General features: G+C 57.5%; 1 protein-coding gene across 2 annotated transcripts in view; it reads left to right on the forward strand.

Moving 5' to 3' along the window:
* The window catches only part of SPTBN2 (spectrin beta, non-erythrocytic 2), a 30,840-nt gene extending 15,210 nt beyond the window's left edge, over positions 1–15,630 (forward strand). For both annotated transcript variants that reach the window (XM_045870162.2, XM_054506517.1), the window contains exons 14-36: positions 886–1,023; positions 1,402–2,158; positions 2,756–2,958; positions 3,338–3,428; positions 3,662–3,808; positions 5,997–6,260; positions 7,446–7,670; positions 7,977–8,066; positions 8,422–8,682; positions 8,769–8,899; positions 9,137–9,341; positions 9,857–10,231; positions 10,907–11,151; positions 11,242–11,380; positions 11,663–11,747; positions 12,005–12,201; positions 12,557–12,699; positions 12,793–12,868; positions 12,955–13,005; positions 13,233–13,453; positions 13,713–13,886; positions 14,455–14,497; positions 14,760–15,630. In XM_045870162.2, coding sequence (XP_045726118.1) covers positions 886–1,023; positions 1,402–2,158; positions 2,756–2,958; positions 3,338–3,428; positions 3,662–3,808; positions 5,997–6,260; positions 7,446–7,670; positions 7,977–8,066; positions 8,422–8,682; positions 8,769–8,899; positions 9,137–9,341; positions 9,857–10,231; positions 10,907–11,151; positions 11,242–11,380; positions 11,663–11,747; positions 12,005–12,201; positions 12,557–12,699; positions 12,793–12,868; positions 12,955–13,005; positions 13,233–13,453; positions 13,713–13,886; positions 14,455–14,497; positions 14,760–14,993 — 4,495 coding nt within the window. In that variant the 3' untranslated portion in view covers positions 14,994–15,630. The remainder of the gene's footprint in view (positions 1–885; positions 1,024–1,401; positions 2,159–2,755; positions 2,959–3,337; positions 3,429–3,661; positions 3,809–5,996; positions 6,261–7,445; positions 7,671–7,976; positions 8,067–8,421; positions 8,683–8,768; positions 8,900–9,136; positions 9,342–9,856; positions 10,232–10,906; positions 11,152–11,241; positions 11,381–11,662; positions 11,748–12,004; positions 12,202–12,556; positions 12,700–12,792; positions 12,869–12,954; positions 13,006–13,232; positions 13,454–13,712; positions 13,887–14,454; positions 14,498–14,759) is intronic.
* The last annotated feature ends 1,132 nt before the right edge of the window (positions 15,631–16,762 follow it).

Consider the following 16,762-nt stretch of genomic DNA (forward strand, 5'->3'; position numbering starts at 1 on the left):
TTTCAAGGTATCCTATGACAGGGATCAGCATACTATAATTCTGGGGCCAACTCCAGCCTGCTGCCTTTTTTTTTTTTTTTAAATAAAGCTTTATTGGAACAGAGCCAGGCTCATTCATTTGCATATCATCCCTGGCTGCTTTTGCACTACAACAGCAGATGACAGGGACCTTATGGCCCACACAGCCTGAAATATTTGCCCTTTACAGAAACCATTTGCAGACCGTGAGAATATCACAGAAGTTATGCTTCATATCTTTATCACTCAAACAAATATTTTTGGTTGTCAGTTCGTTTTTTAACCCCTGGTATTAGGATGGGACCCAGGTAGGTGCCTAAAGGGTCAGTCCCAGGAGGAATAGGGAGGTTCTGATAAAGAATGAGGTGTTGTTGGGCGCCTGGGTGGCTCAGTTGGTTAAGCCACTGCCTTCGGCTCAGGTCATGATCCTGGAGTCCCGGGATCGAGTCCCGCATCGGGCTCCCTGCTCGGCGGGGAGTCTGCTTCTCCCTCTGACCCTCCCCCTTCTCATGCTCTCTCTCTCTTTTCTCATTCTCTCTCTCAAATAAATAAATAAAATCTTAAAAAAAAAAAAAAAGAATGAGGTGTTGGGCCAGGTGTTACTTTGGCTTCTGCAACTGTTCCTGATATTTAACTTCCACCATCTTCTTGAGCACTCTAGAGATTATTGTTTTTCTACTTGTCTGGGGGGACTTGGGGTTCCCCACTTGACCCACAGATACTGCAGACCGCGTAGGTTAAGATGTGCAGAGAATCAGCTGCACGTTGACAGAGAGGCATTTTCCTGGGCATTTAGGGGAGGTGGGCTGGTACATCACCACTTCCACGACCCATGGCCACCTCTTGCACCCTCCTCCACCCGCTCAGGTTCGAGACCTTGGAGCCCGAGATGAACGCCCTTGCAGCCCGGATCACTGCCGTGAACAACATTGCGGAACAGTTGCTGAAGGCCAACCCCCCGGGCAAGGACAGCATTGTCAATACCCAGAAGCAGCTCAACCACAGGTGGGCCTGGGGAGGGGAACCAAGAAAGGATGCAGCAGACAGGGATGGCAGCCAGAAGGGAGAGTCCTAGAGGGCATGGTACGGAGGCTAAAAATGAGGAAGGAAGGCCATCTGGAGTATGTTGTGGGGCAGAGGTGGGAAATGAGGAAGGGAATGAAAGGGGGTGAAGGTAGTCCAAAAAGGCTTGTGCCTGGACGGGGAGTAATCAAGGAATCAAGGTCAAGGGAGGATGAGCCAGGAGCGGCCTCTTTAACGCAGCACAAGCAGGTGGTAGAATATCCCAAAGGAGAGACAGGGAAGAAGCTTCCAGATATACCTGGACAGCACAGGGAAGCTGAGCAGCTCCAGACACCAGACCCCCCCCGCCTCCACCCTCAGGTGGCAGCAGTTTCGGACCCTGGCCGATGGCAAGAAGGCAGCTCTGACGTCAGCCCTGAGCATCCAGAACTACCACTTAGAATGCACAGAGACCCAGGCCTGGATGAGAGAAAAGACCAAGGTCATCGAGTCCACCCAGGGCCTGGGCAATGACCTGGCCGGGGTGCTGGCGCTGCAGCGGAAGCTGGCCGGCACCGAGCGGGACCTGGAGGCCATCGCCGCCCGAGTGGGTGAACTGACTCGAGAGGCCAATGCCCTGGCCGCTGGCCACCCCGCCCAAGCCCCTGCCATCCATGCCCGGCTTGGAGAGGTCCAAGCTGGCTGGGAAGACCTGCGGGCCACCATGCGACGCCGGGAGGAGTCACTGGGTGAGGCGCGGAGGCTGCAGGACTTCCTGCGCAGCTTAGATGACTTCCAGGCATGGCTCGGTCGCACGCAGACCTCTGTGGCCTCTGAAGAAGGGCCAGCCACCCTGCCTGAGGCAGAGGCCCTCCTGGCCCAACACGCAGCCCTGCGGGGAGAGGTGGAGCGGGCCCGCGGGGAGTACAGCCGGCTCCGGGCCCTGGGTGAGGAGGTGACCCGTGACCAGGCTGATCCTCAGTGCCTCTTCCTGCGGCAGCGACTGGAAGCCCTGGGCACCGGCTGGGAGGAGCTGGGCCGCATGTGGGAGAGCCGGCAAGGCCGCCTGGCCCAGGCCCATGGCTTCCAAGGCTTCCTGCGGGATGCGCGCCAGGCCGAGGGCGTGCTCAGCAGCCAGGTAAGAGCAGGGACACAGAGTCCCACCCAGGAAGAAGAGGGGACTAAGGACAGGGAAGTGTGGATGAGAGAAAGGTGGATGAGGAGGAAATGGCAGCGGGTGGAGTAATTGAGGAACCAGGATGGACAGGGAGAATGTGCAAGAAAAATATAGGAGTTAAAAAAACCAAAAAAATACAAGATGTAGGTGCTTGGCTGGCTTAGTCAGTAGAGCATGTGACTCTTGATCTCAGAGTTGTGAGTTCAAGGCCCATGTTGGGCTTAGCACTTACTTAAAAAAAAAAAAAAGTAAATATAACCTGCCGAAACTGACTTGAGGAGAAATAAAAAACCTGAATTGTCATGTAACTGTTAAATCAGTGGCCAGAAATAATTTGGAACAGGATTTGGGCTGTTAAGGTCCTCCTGCCCAGCTCCCTTGATACTTTGTGAGCCTGTGGCATAATCAGGACCCCCCCACCCCATGTCTTCAGAACCAGACCGTCCACCCTCCCCTCCCCAGCTGGGCTCCACGTCTGATGCATCCTTCAGTAGGTCTCTTCTGAAAAGTCGACAAGTACTTTTGAGAAGTGAGCTGCATACCTCTCCTCCCACACAGGAATACGTTTTGTCCCACACGGAGATGCCAGGGACTCTCCAAGCTGCGGATGCCGCCATAAAAAAACTGGAAGATTTCATGAGCACCATGGATGCCAACGGAGAGCGAATCCGCGGGCTGCTGGAGGCTGGGCGCCAGCTGGTGTCTGGGGGCAACATCCACGCCGAGAAGATCCAGGAGAAAGCCGATTCCATCGAGAGGAGGTATGATGAAGACAGTGGGTACATGGGAGCCCTGGTGGGGAAGTGAGCGAGAAGAGCCTGGCCGGTTCCACTGATGAAGAAGTTGGAGAACGCAGCACAGACAGATGGTTGTGGGGGCTGATGAAAAGTATAGGAGGAAGAACTTAGTGGTCAGAGAGGGACTAAGCCATGAGCTGGGAAGCTCTGCTTCCCCCACACCAGGGGAGATGAAGTCCACTGGCCTAGCTGGATGGCGGACCTCCATAATCCCGGGTTGTCTTGCAGTGCTCCCAGAAGGCATTGTCCCCGTAGCAAGAGGACTGAAGGCTTCTAGGTTAGTTACAGGGTCATAGCCCTTTGACAGTGAGTTCGAGGGCCTCACAAGGGACTGTCATTACAGACACAAGAAGAATCAAGAAGCGGTGCAGCAGCTTTTGGGCCGTCTTCGGGACAACCGAGGGCAGCAGCATTTCCTACAGGACTGTCACGAGGTGAGGCTCTGTTCCCCCATGTTCCCTCCCACATTCCCCAGCCATCCCTTTGCTAATGTTCCCCAGCTTTCTGAGCCTAGAATAAGACCGTTGCAGTATCACCTGAGTAAGTGGACCCCTGCCTGGCTTCCCCCCACATCCACCACTTCTCCCAGCTCACCTCACCGCCTTATGCCTCACCGCATCTGAAATGTACTCTGCCCTTCTCCACCCCTGCTCTGTGCTTGGTCCAGCTGAAGCTCTGGATTGACGAGAAGATGCTGACAGCCCAGGACGTGTCCTATGATGAGGCCCGCAACCTGCACACCAAGTGGCAGAAGCACCAGGCGTTCATGGCCGAGCTGGCCGCCAACAAAGACTGGTTGGACAAAGTAGATAAGGTGAGTGGTGTGTCAGCAGCAGCAAGAAGAGAGCCCTGGGTCCTCCTCCGGACACGATCCTGGCCACAGTGCAGGGGAGGATCCTGGCTTCAGGCTATGGTTCTTCCAGGGTTAGAGGTCATGGGGTCTCTGGTGCCAAACCCCCAAGACGGAAACTGAGGGTCTGGGGAACAAAAGTCTTAGGTCTCTGGGACAGTGACTCCAGAACTTTGGGAAAGCACAAATGAGTAGGGAGCCAAACTGCAGCTTTGAGTCAGCATGGTAACTATGCCTGGGTCCAGAGCAGGATGACACTCTTCAGCAGAGGTCAGCAAACTTCTGCCATGGGCCAGATGGCAAATATTTTCGCTTTGCGGGCCACACAGTTTCTGCTGTGACTACTCAACTCTCCGCAAAAGCAGCCATAGAGAATATATAATGATTGAGTATAGCTGTGTTCCAGTAAAACTTTATCTATAAAAACAGGTGGGGGCCGCATTTGGCCCACAGAGCACAATTTGCCAAGCCTTGCTTTCGAGTCTCACTGTTCCTGGTACTTGCTCTCTAAACCCACCACTTCTTCTAGAGCTGAGCATAGGTAAAACTTTATTTCAACTCAGCAAGTGTTCCCGGGCGACATTATGTGTGCTCAGCACCCTGCAAGATACGTAAAAAGACACTTTCCTTCCCTCAAGGTCATGATGGTTGGGGAGAGGAGGAGACCAGTGTATGTCTAGTGTTTCCATTTGTTCAGCAAATATTTCCTAGGTGCTGCTATACGCAAAGCATTGTATTGGGCACCAAGAGGGGGAATGAAGGCAATTCTACTGTGGGCTCCACCCTTGAGGAATGACAGTACAGCCAGGATATGAGACAGATTCACAAACACCTAAGTTAAATCCAAAGCAGAATATGACAACTGCAGTAAGAGAGGGCCTGATAAAGCCTGGGCCCTCTGGGTGTGCCCGTAAAGCTCTGTGCCAATAAAACTTTGTTTACAAGGAGAGAGGAGGTAGAGGAATCCTAGAGGTGGGAGCCTCCAGGGCAGTCCCTGAAGGATGAGTAGAATTTGGACAAGCAGAGATATTGGAGAAAAGATGTTTCTAGGTAGAGAAAACAGTGCAAACAGGAAACCTGAGGTATGGAAGTGGGGTGCCGGTATGGGAACAAGGGGGTAAGTCAGTCTGGCAGGAACACAGAATGTGGAAAGGGGCCCCATGGAAAAAAAGGTGGGAAAAGCCTGGTCGGCCAGGTCATGAAAAGCCTTGATCACACGTAAGGACTGTGCGTCAACGTGTGGATCGTGCAGAAGGTTCATGAAGTTACCCAGGCAGTGCTAGGCTCTAACTGTTCATCCTGACAGCCATGCATAAATTGGCCTCAAGGCAGTGCCTTGGTTTGTGTTCTAGAGGCAGACCCTGAAACAAGGCTTCCAGTACAGGCCGCGTATGTGGGAGATGAGCACAGAAAACACTAGTAGGGGAGTGGGAAGCTGGGATGGAGAAGGCAAGGCGTTCGATAATGGGTCCAAGGACATACCAGTCACCCCAGGAGGCAACCGGCACTCAGTCCGAATGAGGCACCTTGGGAGACTGTAGGACACGCAGCCACTTTCTCCCAACCAATGCACACGAACGCCGAGTACTTGTCCACCAGCTCCCCGTCTGTCACTGGCTGAGGGCTGCTTCCTAGGGCACTAACTCTCGGGCACTTCCCGTCTGCCTTGCATACAGGTCAAGAGACCATGCTTCCTTCACCTCCCCAGCAACCAAAGTCCTCAAGCAGAAAAGCTGGGAGGGGGGAGAGCGGTGGGACTCGCGTGTACATAACCCAGGTGAGGGGTGACTCACTGAGAAACAGGAGGGGATGGCAAATACACAAGACCATGTGTGCCTAACCCCAGAAGCCATAAGCACAAGGGAGCCCGACACAGTGAAGGTCTCCGTGGCTTCTTCATTGAGATGAGGTTTTGAGCTGGGCCTTGAACAAGTAGGGGGTAATCAGCCGGCGGGGGGGGTTGGAGGCGAAGCGGTTTAGAAGGGGTTTGAAACCTTTGAGATGAGTCTGTTGTGGAGAATACCCAAGAACTTGGAATTATTGCCTACACCTCAGGTTCCTACTGCCCTTTAGCTCCCTGGTCTGCTACTGACCCGTAAAGTTCAGTGATATCTAATTCTGACGCTGACCCCTTCTGTGTCCCATCCCCCAGGAAGGGCGGGAACTGACCCTCGAGAAGCCAGAGCTGAAAGCTTTGGTGTCCGAGAAGCTGGAGGACCTGCACAAGCGCTGGGACAGGCTGGAGAGCACCACCCAGGCCAAGGCCCGCAGCCTCTTCGATGCCAACCGAGCCGAGCTGTTTGCCCAGAGCTGCTCTGCCCTGGAGAGCTGGCTGGAGAGCCTGCAGGCCCAGCTGCACTCTGACGACTATGGCAAGGACCTCACCAGCGTCAACATTCTGCTCAAGAAGCAACAGGTGCTCTGCAGGCCTGTGATGGGGATGGTGAACGGCAGCAGAAAGGAGGAGGGAGTCTGTAGCTCTTGAGATTTGGGAGGTCATTCTAAGGCCTCACAGACAACATCTTTCCTGGCAGTTCTCAAAGCGAGGTCCGTGGACCACCGTATCAGAATCTCTAGGAGTGTGTATCAGTCAGAGTAAAAGTCGGGAGACAGAACCCATGTTCCAACTTAAACAAGGAAACTTTAATAAAAAGAAGTATCAATTAGTAAAAGGTGTTCACCAAAAAAGGTAAAGAGAAATCAAAACCAGGGATCAGAAAACATTTTTCTATAAAGGGCCAGGCAGTAACAGTTTGGCCTCTGTAGGTCATACAGTCTCTGTCACAAGAACTCTGTTCTTGTAGGGCAAAAGCCGCCATAGGCAATATGTAAAATTATATGTGTAATGGATGTGGCTATGTGCCAATAAAACTTTATTTACAAAAACAGGTAGGGGGCTGGGTTTGCTGGTCCCTGCTGTAAAGAGTACAGGAATAGCAGATGTAGGGAGCAGCTACTCTCTCTGGGGCTGAGGAGGGGTACCCAAGGAGGAACAAGATGCTCTCCCCGCACCCCCACCCCACCCCCCAAGGCTGAGTTTCAGACCTCCGTGGAGAGGGCCGAGGCCCGCTGGATGTTGTAGAACTTTGCTGGGGTTATCACGGGACCAAGCAGGTCTAGAGCTGGCAGGCCAAGACTGGCCAGTAGGAAGTTGCCACTGGGATACCAGCAAAACTTGCTGGAGGGCGAGAACCACTGGCTTCCCTGCACGCCATGGGCAGTTTTGCCTCAGGAGCAAGAAGAAAGGCACACTGGAACCAGAAATAGCACCTTCCCGTCCTGTGCCTTGGGGTGACCCTCTAGGGCCCCCTACTCACAAGGCCTAGCATTGCACCAGCTGGCAATGAGAAATGGGGACCCGGGTCAGCGGCCCAAACGTGGTAAGATGTACCTGGAACCGAGGAGAATTTGGGCCTGAGAGGCAGTAAACTGATAACTGGCCAGTTATCACACAGCCCCGGACTCTTAGGGATATTAAAGTTTGAGATCCACCGAGCTAGGCCACGAGGAGATGCTCTCCGTAGGGTGAGCTCCAGGGATAAGAAATCTCCATTGGCTACACCAGCGTTACGTGTGCTGATCCCCCCCGCCCGGGTTGCAGATGCTGGAACGGGAGATGGCTGTGCGAGAGAAGGAGGTGGAGGCCATCCAGGCCCAGGCGACAGCGCTGGCCCAGGAGGACCAGGGTGCGGGGGAGGTGGAGCGGACCTCGCGGGCCGTGGAGGAGAAGTTCCGGGCCCTGTCCCGGCCCATGGCGGAGCGCTGCCGGCGCCTGCAAGCCTCTCGAGAGCAGCACCAGTTCCACCGGGACGTGGAGGACGAGATCGTGAGTTCCTAGGGTCTGCGATGGGGTGGTGTCCCTGGGGCAAGTTGCTCCCTGCCACTCGCTTTCTAGTCTCCTTCCTGGATGCTGGGGAGATGTCAGCGGTGCTGTTGTCTCTTCCCTCTGGCACTGAACACGGGACGCCTTGGGGATGCCCTCGAAGTCCCTTTACCTCAGACTCAGAGATGACTGTTTCCAGCACACACACACCAGGAGCCCTAGGAAACCTCCCCCCAGGCCTCCCCACCGTCCAACTCCTACTCCTGCTTTGCCCCCTGGACCTCCACGGACGCCCTCTTTCTCATGCAGTTGTGGGTGACAGAGCGGCTGCCCATGGCTAGCTCCATGGAGCACGGCAAGGACCTGCCCAGTGTCCAGCTTCTCATGAAGAAAAACCAGGTGAGGCCGAGGCTAAAGGCAAAAGAAAAGGCCCCAAGAGCCTCCCAGACTCGGAAGTTTGTCTTTTCTTAAAAAACCTTGGGGTTTCTCTGGCTCCGCTCGAGGCTGCGTGCAATCCTGCACTTCAGTGGTGGGCCTTCCCTCGCCGCAGGAGGATGGGCTCCCTCCGTGGCAGATCAGACAGATTGAAGGGGTGCTACCATCCCAACCTTAGGCCAGAGAAGGGGGCAAGTGAGGAGGACACAGGGAGAGAGAGGACTGGGAGTGAGGGGCCGGATGGATGTGGAGCAGGTGTAGGGGACGGGAGGCTGAGGGGGTCCCCTGTCAGAGTGTCCTCTTCCGCCGCTGTGGACAGACCCTGCAGAAGGAGATACAGGGCCATGAGCCGCGGATCGCGGACCTCACGGAGCGGCAGCGTGCTCTGGGCGCGGCGGCAGCAGGCCCCGAGCTGGCTGAGCTGCAGGAAATGTGGAAACGCCTGAGCTGCGAGCTGGAGCTTCGAGGAAAGCGACTGGAGGAGGCCCTGCGGGCCCAGCAGTTCTACCGCGATGCCGCCGAGGCGGAGGCCTGGATGGGTGAGCAGGAGCTACACATGATGGGCCAGGAGAAAGCCAAGGTGAGAGGCAGGGCAGAGCTCAGGCTGCAGGGACTGCCGCTCTCTCCCCGCAAACCCTCCTCCCTGATGCCCACTGTCGTCCCCAGGACGAGCTCAGCGCCCAGGCGGAGGTGAAGAAGCATCAGGGGCTGGAGCAAGCCCTGGCCGACTACGCTCAGACCATCCACCAGCTGGCAGCCAGCAGCCAAGACATGATTGACCACAACCACCCGGAGAGGTGAGCACAGCGGCCAACGAAGGGGAGAACAGCCCCTGGGGGGACGGGAGCTGATCCCGGGGTGGTGCGGGGATTGCGGAGCCTTCGGTACTACATGTGTACAGAACTGTCTAGAGAGCTGGACAGGCAGGGACCTGGCAGGTAGTTGGGGGGCCAGAGCGGACAGGACTCTATGGAACAGGCTACGGATCAGAGCCCGGCCTCCTGAGTCCCGCGGTGCCTGCCCCGCCCCCGCAGCACGCGGCTATCGATCCGCCAAGCCCAGGTGGACAAGCTGTATGCCGGCCTCAAGGAGCTGGCCGGAGAGCGGCGGGAGCGCCTGCAGGAGCACCTGCGCCTTTGCCAGCTCCGCCGCGAGCTGGATGACCTGGAGCAGTGGATCCAGGAGCGCGAGGTGGTGGCAGCCTCCCACGAGCTGGGCCAGGACTATGAGCACGTGACTGTGAGTGTGGGGTGGACACCAGCCGCAGGGCAGCCCTGGGAGGAGTAGAGGACCCACCGGGGAGGGCCCAGGGGCCGGGGGCACGAGAGCAGGCTGAGCAGGAGCCGACCTTGGGTATTTGAAGAACTGTGCAGAACGGAGGTCATGGGGCCTGTACGTAGATGTGGGCAAAAAGGAAATTTCCAATCATTCTCAACAGCACGGGGCACTTGAGGTTCCTCTGCACAGTTTGGGGGCTTGGACCCTCATGAGTGCAGATATATGGACCATAGTTAGGGTATCCTTGTCTGAAGGCCAAAGGTTCCAAGCACCCCCAGGGCTTTTGCTGGGGGCTGGGGGCTGGGGGCCTCAGTCACATCCGGGGTAAATGGAAAGCAGCCGCCCTGCGGGAGAAACCTGTTTTGGCCTGTGTGGCCCAGGGAGAGGAGTGGGTTCTCGGTTTGGGGCGAGAAGACTCACGCGTTAGGCGGGGACTGCGTCCACCGGCGTCACGGCACTGTCCGTGTCTCCTCCAGATGCTCCGCGACAAATTCCGAGAATTTTCCCGGGACACGAGTACCATCGGTCAGGAGCGCGTGGACAGCGCCAACGCACTGGCCAACGGGCTCATCGCCGGGGGCCACGCCGCCCGGGCCACCGTGGCCGAGTGGAAAGACAGTCTCAACGAGGCCTGGGCTGACCTGCTCGAGCTGCTGGACACGCGGGGTCAGGTGCTGGCCGCGGCCCACGAGCTGCAGCGCTTCCTGCACGGGGCCCGCCAGGCCCTGGCGCGGGCGCAGCACAAGCAGCAGCAGCTTCCCGATGGGACCGGCCGCGACCTCAACGCGGCCGAGGCCCTGCAGCGCCGCCACTGCGCCTTCGAGCACGACATCCAGGCCCTCAGCGCCCAGGTCCGCCGCCCCCCACCCCCCGACCCCTGGTGCGGCGAGGTGGGGGCTGGCTCCAGGGAGACTTGGTGGGAAACGGCGGGGCGGTGGCGCAGAAAGGCAGGGAGGATGGCATCTTCTGGAGGGACACTTAGGGACGAGGTTAGAAGGATTCCAGGAAAACCTCTCTGGCCAGGGGGTGTCTAGCCACGGCGTCCACAAGCCTTCTGGAGGGCCCGTGACATTTTCAGATGGTCCCAAAGGCTAGATTCTTCATATTGTACTAAAATCCGCCTGTTGGTCCCACCCAGCTTGGAGCTCCAGGCCTCCACCAGATAAGCAACTGTTTAAACCCAGTCAGCCATTACCCACTTCCCTTCTAGCTGAACCCGGTCTAGCGATCTCTGGGGTCCCATGTGTCCTGGACAGGCCTCTAAAAGCTCGACTGGCCAGGGGTCCTGTTAAAGGCTTGCTCCCCCACACTCCCCAGGCCCCCTGTTGAGACCCAGCAGGGCAGGGTATGACAAGGCTTATGCTGGGCACCAGCCTTCATTTGTCCCAGCCCCCCACCCTCTGCTCTCCCTTCTGCCTCTCTGGCTGGTAAAATGGACAGGAGGTGGAGAACAGAGACCGGGACTGGGGACACCCCAGCTCCTGAGTCCACCCAGCGCTACCTCACTCCGAGCCGGGGTCCCGCAGGTCCAGCAGGTGCAGGATGATGGCCACCGGCTCCAGAAGGCCTATGCCGGAGACAAAGCCGAGGAGATCGGCCGTCACATGCAGGCTGTGGCCGAGGCCTGGACCCAGCTTCAGGGAAGCTCTGCTGCCCGCCGTCAGCTGCTGCTGGACACCACGGATAAGTTCCGCTTCTTCAAGGCTGTCCGGGAGCTGATGCTGTGGATGGATGGGGTGAACCTGCAGATGGACGCCCAGGAGCGGCCCCGGTGAGGCCCCCGGTGCTTTGCGGCCTCCGGGGGATTGGTGGCCAGGAGAGGGTTATGGACACAGCAGTAACATGGTCTCTGTGCCCCCAGGGACGTGTCCTCTGCAGACCTGGTCATCAAGAACCATCAGGGCATCAAGGCAGAGATAGATGCCAGGGCCGACCGCTTCTCCTCATGCATCGACATGGGCCAGGGCCTGCTTGCCAGGAGCCACTATGCAGCTGAGGAGGTGGGGGAGGTGTGGGCGCCACCAGGCCATCCTCACGGTGGGGAGGCCTGAATGCTGATTGCTCCTCTGGGTCTCCTTCCTTCCTCTCATTCTTCCTTCGTAGAAATCCCTCTCTCCCCTCAGTGCTGTTCAGGGATTTCCCCATTCCAACTTTCCCCCAGAACCGTCTGCCTCCTGACATCAGAAGTCACCAGTTCCCTGTGTGAGTCCTCCAGGGACCCTGGAAAGGTCCCACTGGGTGCTAACTCATGTCTCTGCGCACCCCCCCCCCCCCCCGCCCAGATCTCGGAGAAGCTGTCTCAGCTGCAGGCACGGCGCCAGGAGACAGCAGACAAGTGGCAGGAGAAGATGGACTGGCTCCAGCTTGGTGAGCTGCGGCAGGGGCCAGGCCTCGGGAGAAGGGGCTGGGGGTCCTGTAACCTGTCGTTTCCAGAGTAGGTAAGACCAAGAGGCCTGGGCATGGAACTCAAGGTGCCCACCCTTGGCACTGCCTGGCTCTGCTCGGTGCCCCTGCTCTGGGGCACTAGCTTCCTCCGTGTCCCTGTTCTCCGAGGGCTGTGGCTATAGGGTTCTGCTGGTGCTCTGACCTGCCATCTCCCTGTGGCATCCCCCCAACCCCTGCAGTTTTGGAAGTGCTCGTATTTGGGAGAGACGCGGGTATGGCGGAGGCCTGGCTGTGCAGCCAAGAGCCGTTGGTGCGAAGTGCTGAGCTGGGTTGCACAGTCGACGAAGTTGAGAGCCTCATCAAGCGGCACGAGGCCTTCCAGAAGTCAGCGGTGGCCTGGGAGGAGCGTTTCAGCGCGCTGGAGAAGCTCACCGCGGTGAGGGCTGCGGGACCCCAGGAATGCCCGCCCCCTCCCACTGCCCCAGGCCTGTGATCTCTCCCGCTTGAAGGAAACGCATCTTCTCTTCCTGCTGCACCAGCCTCTCCCCGATGTGAGCCAAGAGTGCCGCTTGTCACCACAGCTTTAGGAGCTATCCGTCCTCCCCCCCTCCACCGGGTGACACTAACAGACACCATCTGACCCGTTGCTTCTAATCCTCACCTTCTTTTGGAATTCTGTTTTCTATCCTTTCTATTTCATCAGGCTAGAGCAGAGGCCTTTCAACTTTCCCCAGTGTCCTGGTCCTCTTAAGTGAGACCTTCTATGCTCTGATCCCAGAATGTTTTGACAGCTGGAGGAGCAGGAGAAGGAGCGGAAAAGAAAGAGGGAAGAGGAGGAACGGAGGAGACAGCCCCCTGCTCCAGAGCCCACAGCCAGTCAGCCTGAAGGGGACCTGGTGGACAGCCAGACGGCTCCTGATGCTGCCTGGGACAGGTGAGAGCTGGGACACCTGGGGAAGGAGGAGGAGGAGGCTAAGTCTCAGCAACGCAAGGGCTTAACGTTCTGTGTCACCTCCTGCTGTTCTAGAACCCACCCCCGGCTACCGGCGTCCACACAGCAGGCCAGCGTTAACGGAGTCTGCGCAGATGCAGAGTCCCCACAGGTGACCCCCGCTGCCCTGTGCACCCCCATCAGGATCTTAGTCCCCCCACATCTTGCATGTCCTCTTACAGCTTCTTGTCCTTGTAGCCCCTGTTGGAACAACAGAGACTTGAGCACGGCAGCTTCGCAGAAGGACCTGTGAGTTTCTCCCAGAAGTGTGGGTGTTAGTAACCGGGAGATGAAGGGGTGCAGACGGGCGTGAGCCAGGGGGTGGTGGTGGTGCTGGGCACCGGAGAGGGTGGGGGCCCAAAGGACACACGGCGGCCAGGAAGACCAGCTCTTGGACTTCAAGCGTCATGACATTCAGGCGAGGTATTTCCCATCTGCTCCTTTGACGCCGACACTGTTTTCCATTTTCCCCACAGGGGTCCGGCACCGGGGATGAGGCCAATGGGCCCCGGGGAGAGAAGCAGGCCCGGACGCGGGGCCCAGCCCCTCCTATGATGCCCCAGAGCAGGTCATCCGAGTCAGCCCGGGTTGCCACTCTGCCCCCTCGAGGCCCCGAGCTCTGTGCCCAGGAACAGATGGAGGGGATGCTGTGTCGCAAACAGGAGATGGAAGCCTTCGGCAAGAAGGCTGCCAACAGGTACTGGGCCTGGCCTTCCCTGCAGCCTCCTCCTCCGTAGACAGCGGGGAGGTGCCCTGTAGGAGGAGGGTCCTCTGGGACAGGGGGAGGACCCAGCAGAAGAGTGGGGCCTCAGGTGAGGGTCGGGGGAGGGAGGAAAGATGAGGAGCTCAAAGATAGGAGTGGTACTGGCAGTCCTCAGACATCCGAGCTAGTCCCAGGGTTCTAGGCCCCCGCAGAGACTGGTCACCCATGTCACCTGCATCACGGTCCGGCCCAGGTCGTGGCAAAACGTGTACTGCGTCCTGCGGCGTGGGAGTCTCGGCTTTTATAAGGATGCCAAGGCAGCCAGCACGGGAGTGCCATACCATGGAGAAGTGCCTGTCAGCCTGGCCAGGGCCCAGGGCAGCGTCGCCTTTGATTATCGAAAACGCAAACACGTCTTCAAGCTAGGGTAGGAGTGGGAGGTGCCCTGGGGATGGGGGGGGCGGGGAACTGGGGGCGATACAAAGGAAAGGGGAGCCACAGGCTAGAAGCAGAGGGAATAGAGTTATAGGGCTGGGCGTTTGGGGCCAGCCATGTACATGAGGGAAAGGTGGGGGACTCTGGTTGTATTCCACACTAAGGGGAGCGGGGGCCCCAAGATGCAGGCCTGACTGCTGACGATGGCAAGCAAGATAATGATCCCGGATGGGAAATCTGAAGGGAGGGTGCTGGCGCTTCCCGGCCGCTGCGGCCTCCCAGGGCTTGCCCCCGCCTGCCAGCAAGCAGCCAGAGCAGGAGGCATGGCCTGGGGTGCAGATGAGCTCACCATGATCCTCAGCAGCTGAACGGCAAGGGTTTGCTTCTGCACAGTCCTGGGAATCTGAAGAATGTGCAGGACGTGTCTGGTCTGGCGCCAGGGGCTGTAGCCGCGTGTTCCCCAGCCTGGCCTCGGCCTGCTAACCGAGCTCTTGCCCAGCTCTCATGCAGCCATCCCACGTTCTCAGCTCTGCCCTGACGTTTCTCTTTTCTCCCAACAGCTTACAGGATGGAAAAGAGTATTTATTCCAGGCCAAGGATGAGGTGAGCTGGCCCCTTCTCCTCCCACGCCCCCGTCTCTCCGCGCCACTCTCAGAACGTTCCAGTTGCAGCTTCCCCTTTCTTCCCTCTCCTCCCTCTTTCCTCGAGTAAGGGTCTCCTTCGCGATCAGGCCACCTGGACGCCAGTGAAAGCCGCACAAAAACGTCTTCCCCTTCTTGATCGCCCCGTCGCTTCTCTGCCAGCTCTCGGAGGCAGCTTCCGGCTGCCCTGCGGCTGAGCACCCACCCCTCTGTGCCCTGTGCAGGCAGAGATGAGCTCCTGGCTGCGGGTGGTGAGTGCCGCCATTACCACGGCGTCCTCCGCCTCCGGAGAGCCTGAAGAGCCGGCGGTGCCCAGTGCTGCCCGCGGCATGACCCGGGCCATGACCATGCCCCCAGTGTCACCGGCTGGGGCCGAGGGGCCTGTCGTACTTCGCAGCAAGGATGGCCGAGAACGAGAGAGAGAGAAACGCTTCAGCTTCTTCAAGAAGAGCAAGTAGTGGGCGGGGAGGGGGGCCCAAGGCTCCCGGGCCAGCTTCTTCCCTCAATTCAGGAAACTGCCAGGGACCGTCAACAGGGACCACCCTCTTGTCAGGACAACTGCCTGCTGCTAGGGTCTGTTGCCAAGGTCAGCCCATCACCAGGAACTGTCTCGGAGGACAAGTCAGTGTTCCCAAGGGCAATGCTCCTCTTCTGCTATTTAATTCCAGACCGGTGGTGGGACCCAGGCGACCCCCAATTCCACTCCCACCTCCTGACGTCCTCCATCTCCCCCCGGTCCTACACCCCAACCCCGACCCGGGTGCGGGCAGTGCTGCACCCTCCACACAGGCCATGTGGGCACGGCTGCCCCTGCCTCAGGTCATTCTCCCACCGCAGCAAGGGCATGCCCCTCAGTTCCTTGCCCCTGGGAACCAGCCAGGAACCTCTCAGAGCTGAAGCAGGACCTGGGGGCAAGATTGCCAGATGACCGAGTCAGAGACGCCGAAGCTCCCCCTTCCCATCCTAAGTTACCCTCTGATTCAAGCGGCCACTCCATCTCCAGCGATACTCAGTGGCTTCCAGGTGTGAGTGGTTCGGGGGCAGCCACAGCCTTGAGTCTGGCCAAGGAGGTGATTAAACAGCTCAGCTTCTCTTTCTGCTTCCGGGTGTCTTTGCTTTCCTGACCACAAGCCTCCCTGCCTCTGGCTCTGGTCTCCTGTATGTCAGGTTTCCTCTCTGCCCCCAGCCTCCCAGCCCTCAAAGAACCACATTATTTTGAGAGCCTCCCTAGCCCGGTTTCATTTCCCCATGATCATGACCTCCAGTTTGCTGGGCTGACCAATGACAAGCCTCTTTTTTAGACCCAAGAAGTTCGCCATGGGTCAGGGTGTTGGTAACAAGCACTACTAATGTTAAAAGGCAGTGATCAACTCCTTCCCTGGTACACAACTTTCTTTACTCATGACTCTCTCGACTGTTTTCCAAAAATGAAAGACGGAATTGCCCAAGCAAGTCTCAGCCACTGCTCAGCCCGACAGTGGAGAATGGAGCACGTGGGGGTGATTACTGACCCCATCTTCTGTCTCCTCCCCAGCAGAGAGGATCAAGGGAGTTCAGACAGGGGTCAGAGAAGTGGCAAGTTTCCAATCCACTGACCAATAGGATGACATCAGTCTGGGAAGCCACAAGTGTGTAAACACACACAAACACAGAATATATTCTAGATCTGGTGAAGTATTAAAAAAAAAGAGTAGGTAGCTTCCTCCCTTGTCTCTGGCTTGGCAATTGAAGTTTCAGGGCAACAGTATTGCCTTGGTGGTCTCCTACAGGAAAAGCTTTGTTCTTTCACTGTTTCCCATAAATGAACAACCATTTCTTTTGGGAGCTCAGAGAAGATCTTTCCAGAGAAGCAGCCCTATCTGTAATTTTTTTTTAAATTTTAAATTCCAGTATAGTTAGCATACAGTGTTATGTTAGTTTTGGGCATACAATACAGTGATTCAACACTTCTATGCATCACCCAGTGCTCCTCACGACAGATACACGCCTTAATCCCAATTACCTATTTCACCCATCCCCCCACCCCCTCCCCTAAGCAGCCGTGTCTTTAGCATAATTGGCCAAGGGCCCTGGCTGAGTAGACCCCTGACCATCATCAGCCATGACTAAGACAGGGTCAGGTGTGTGCAGGCCCGGGACTCGCACAACACAGACCCAGAATGGTCTCCAAACGTGACAGCTGGTAGCCCAGACAGCCCACAAAATAATTCTCCCTTTCTCTTAAGAA

Source organism: Mirounga angustirostris, unplaced genomic scaffold (assembly GCF_029215605.1).
Source record: "Mirounga angustirostris isolate CCGP_5_RB_7025 unplaced genomic scaffold, mMirAng1.0.hap1 SCAF_13, whole genome shotgun sequence".
In the NCBI taxonomy this organism is placed as follows: domain Eukaryota; kingdom Metazoa; phylum Chordata; class Mammalia; order Carnivora; family Phocidae; genus Mirounga; species Mirounga angustirostris.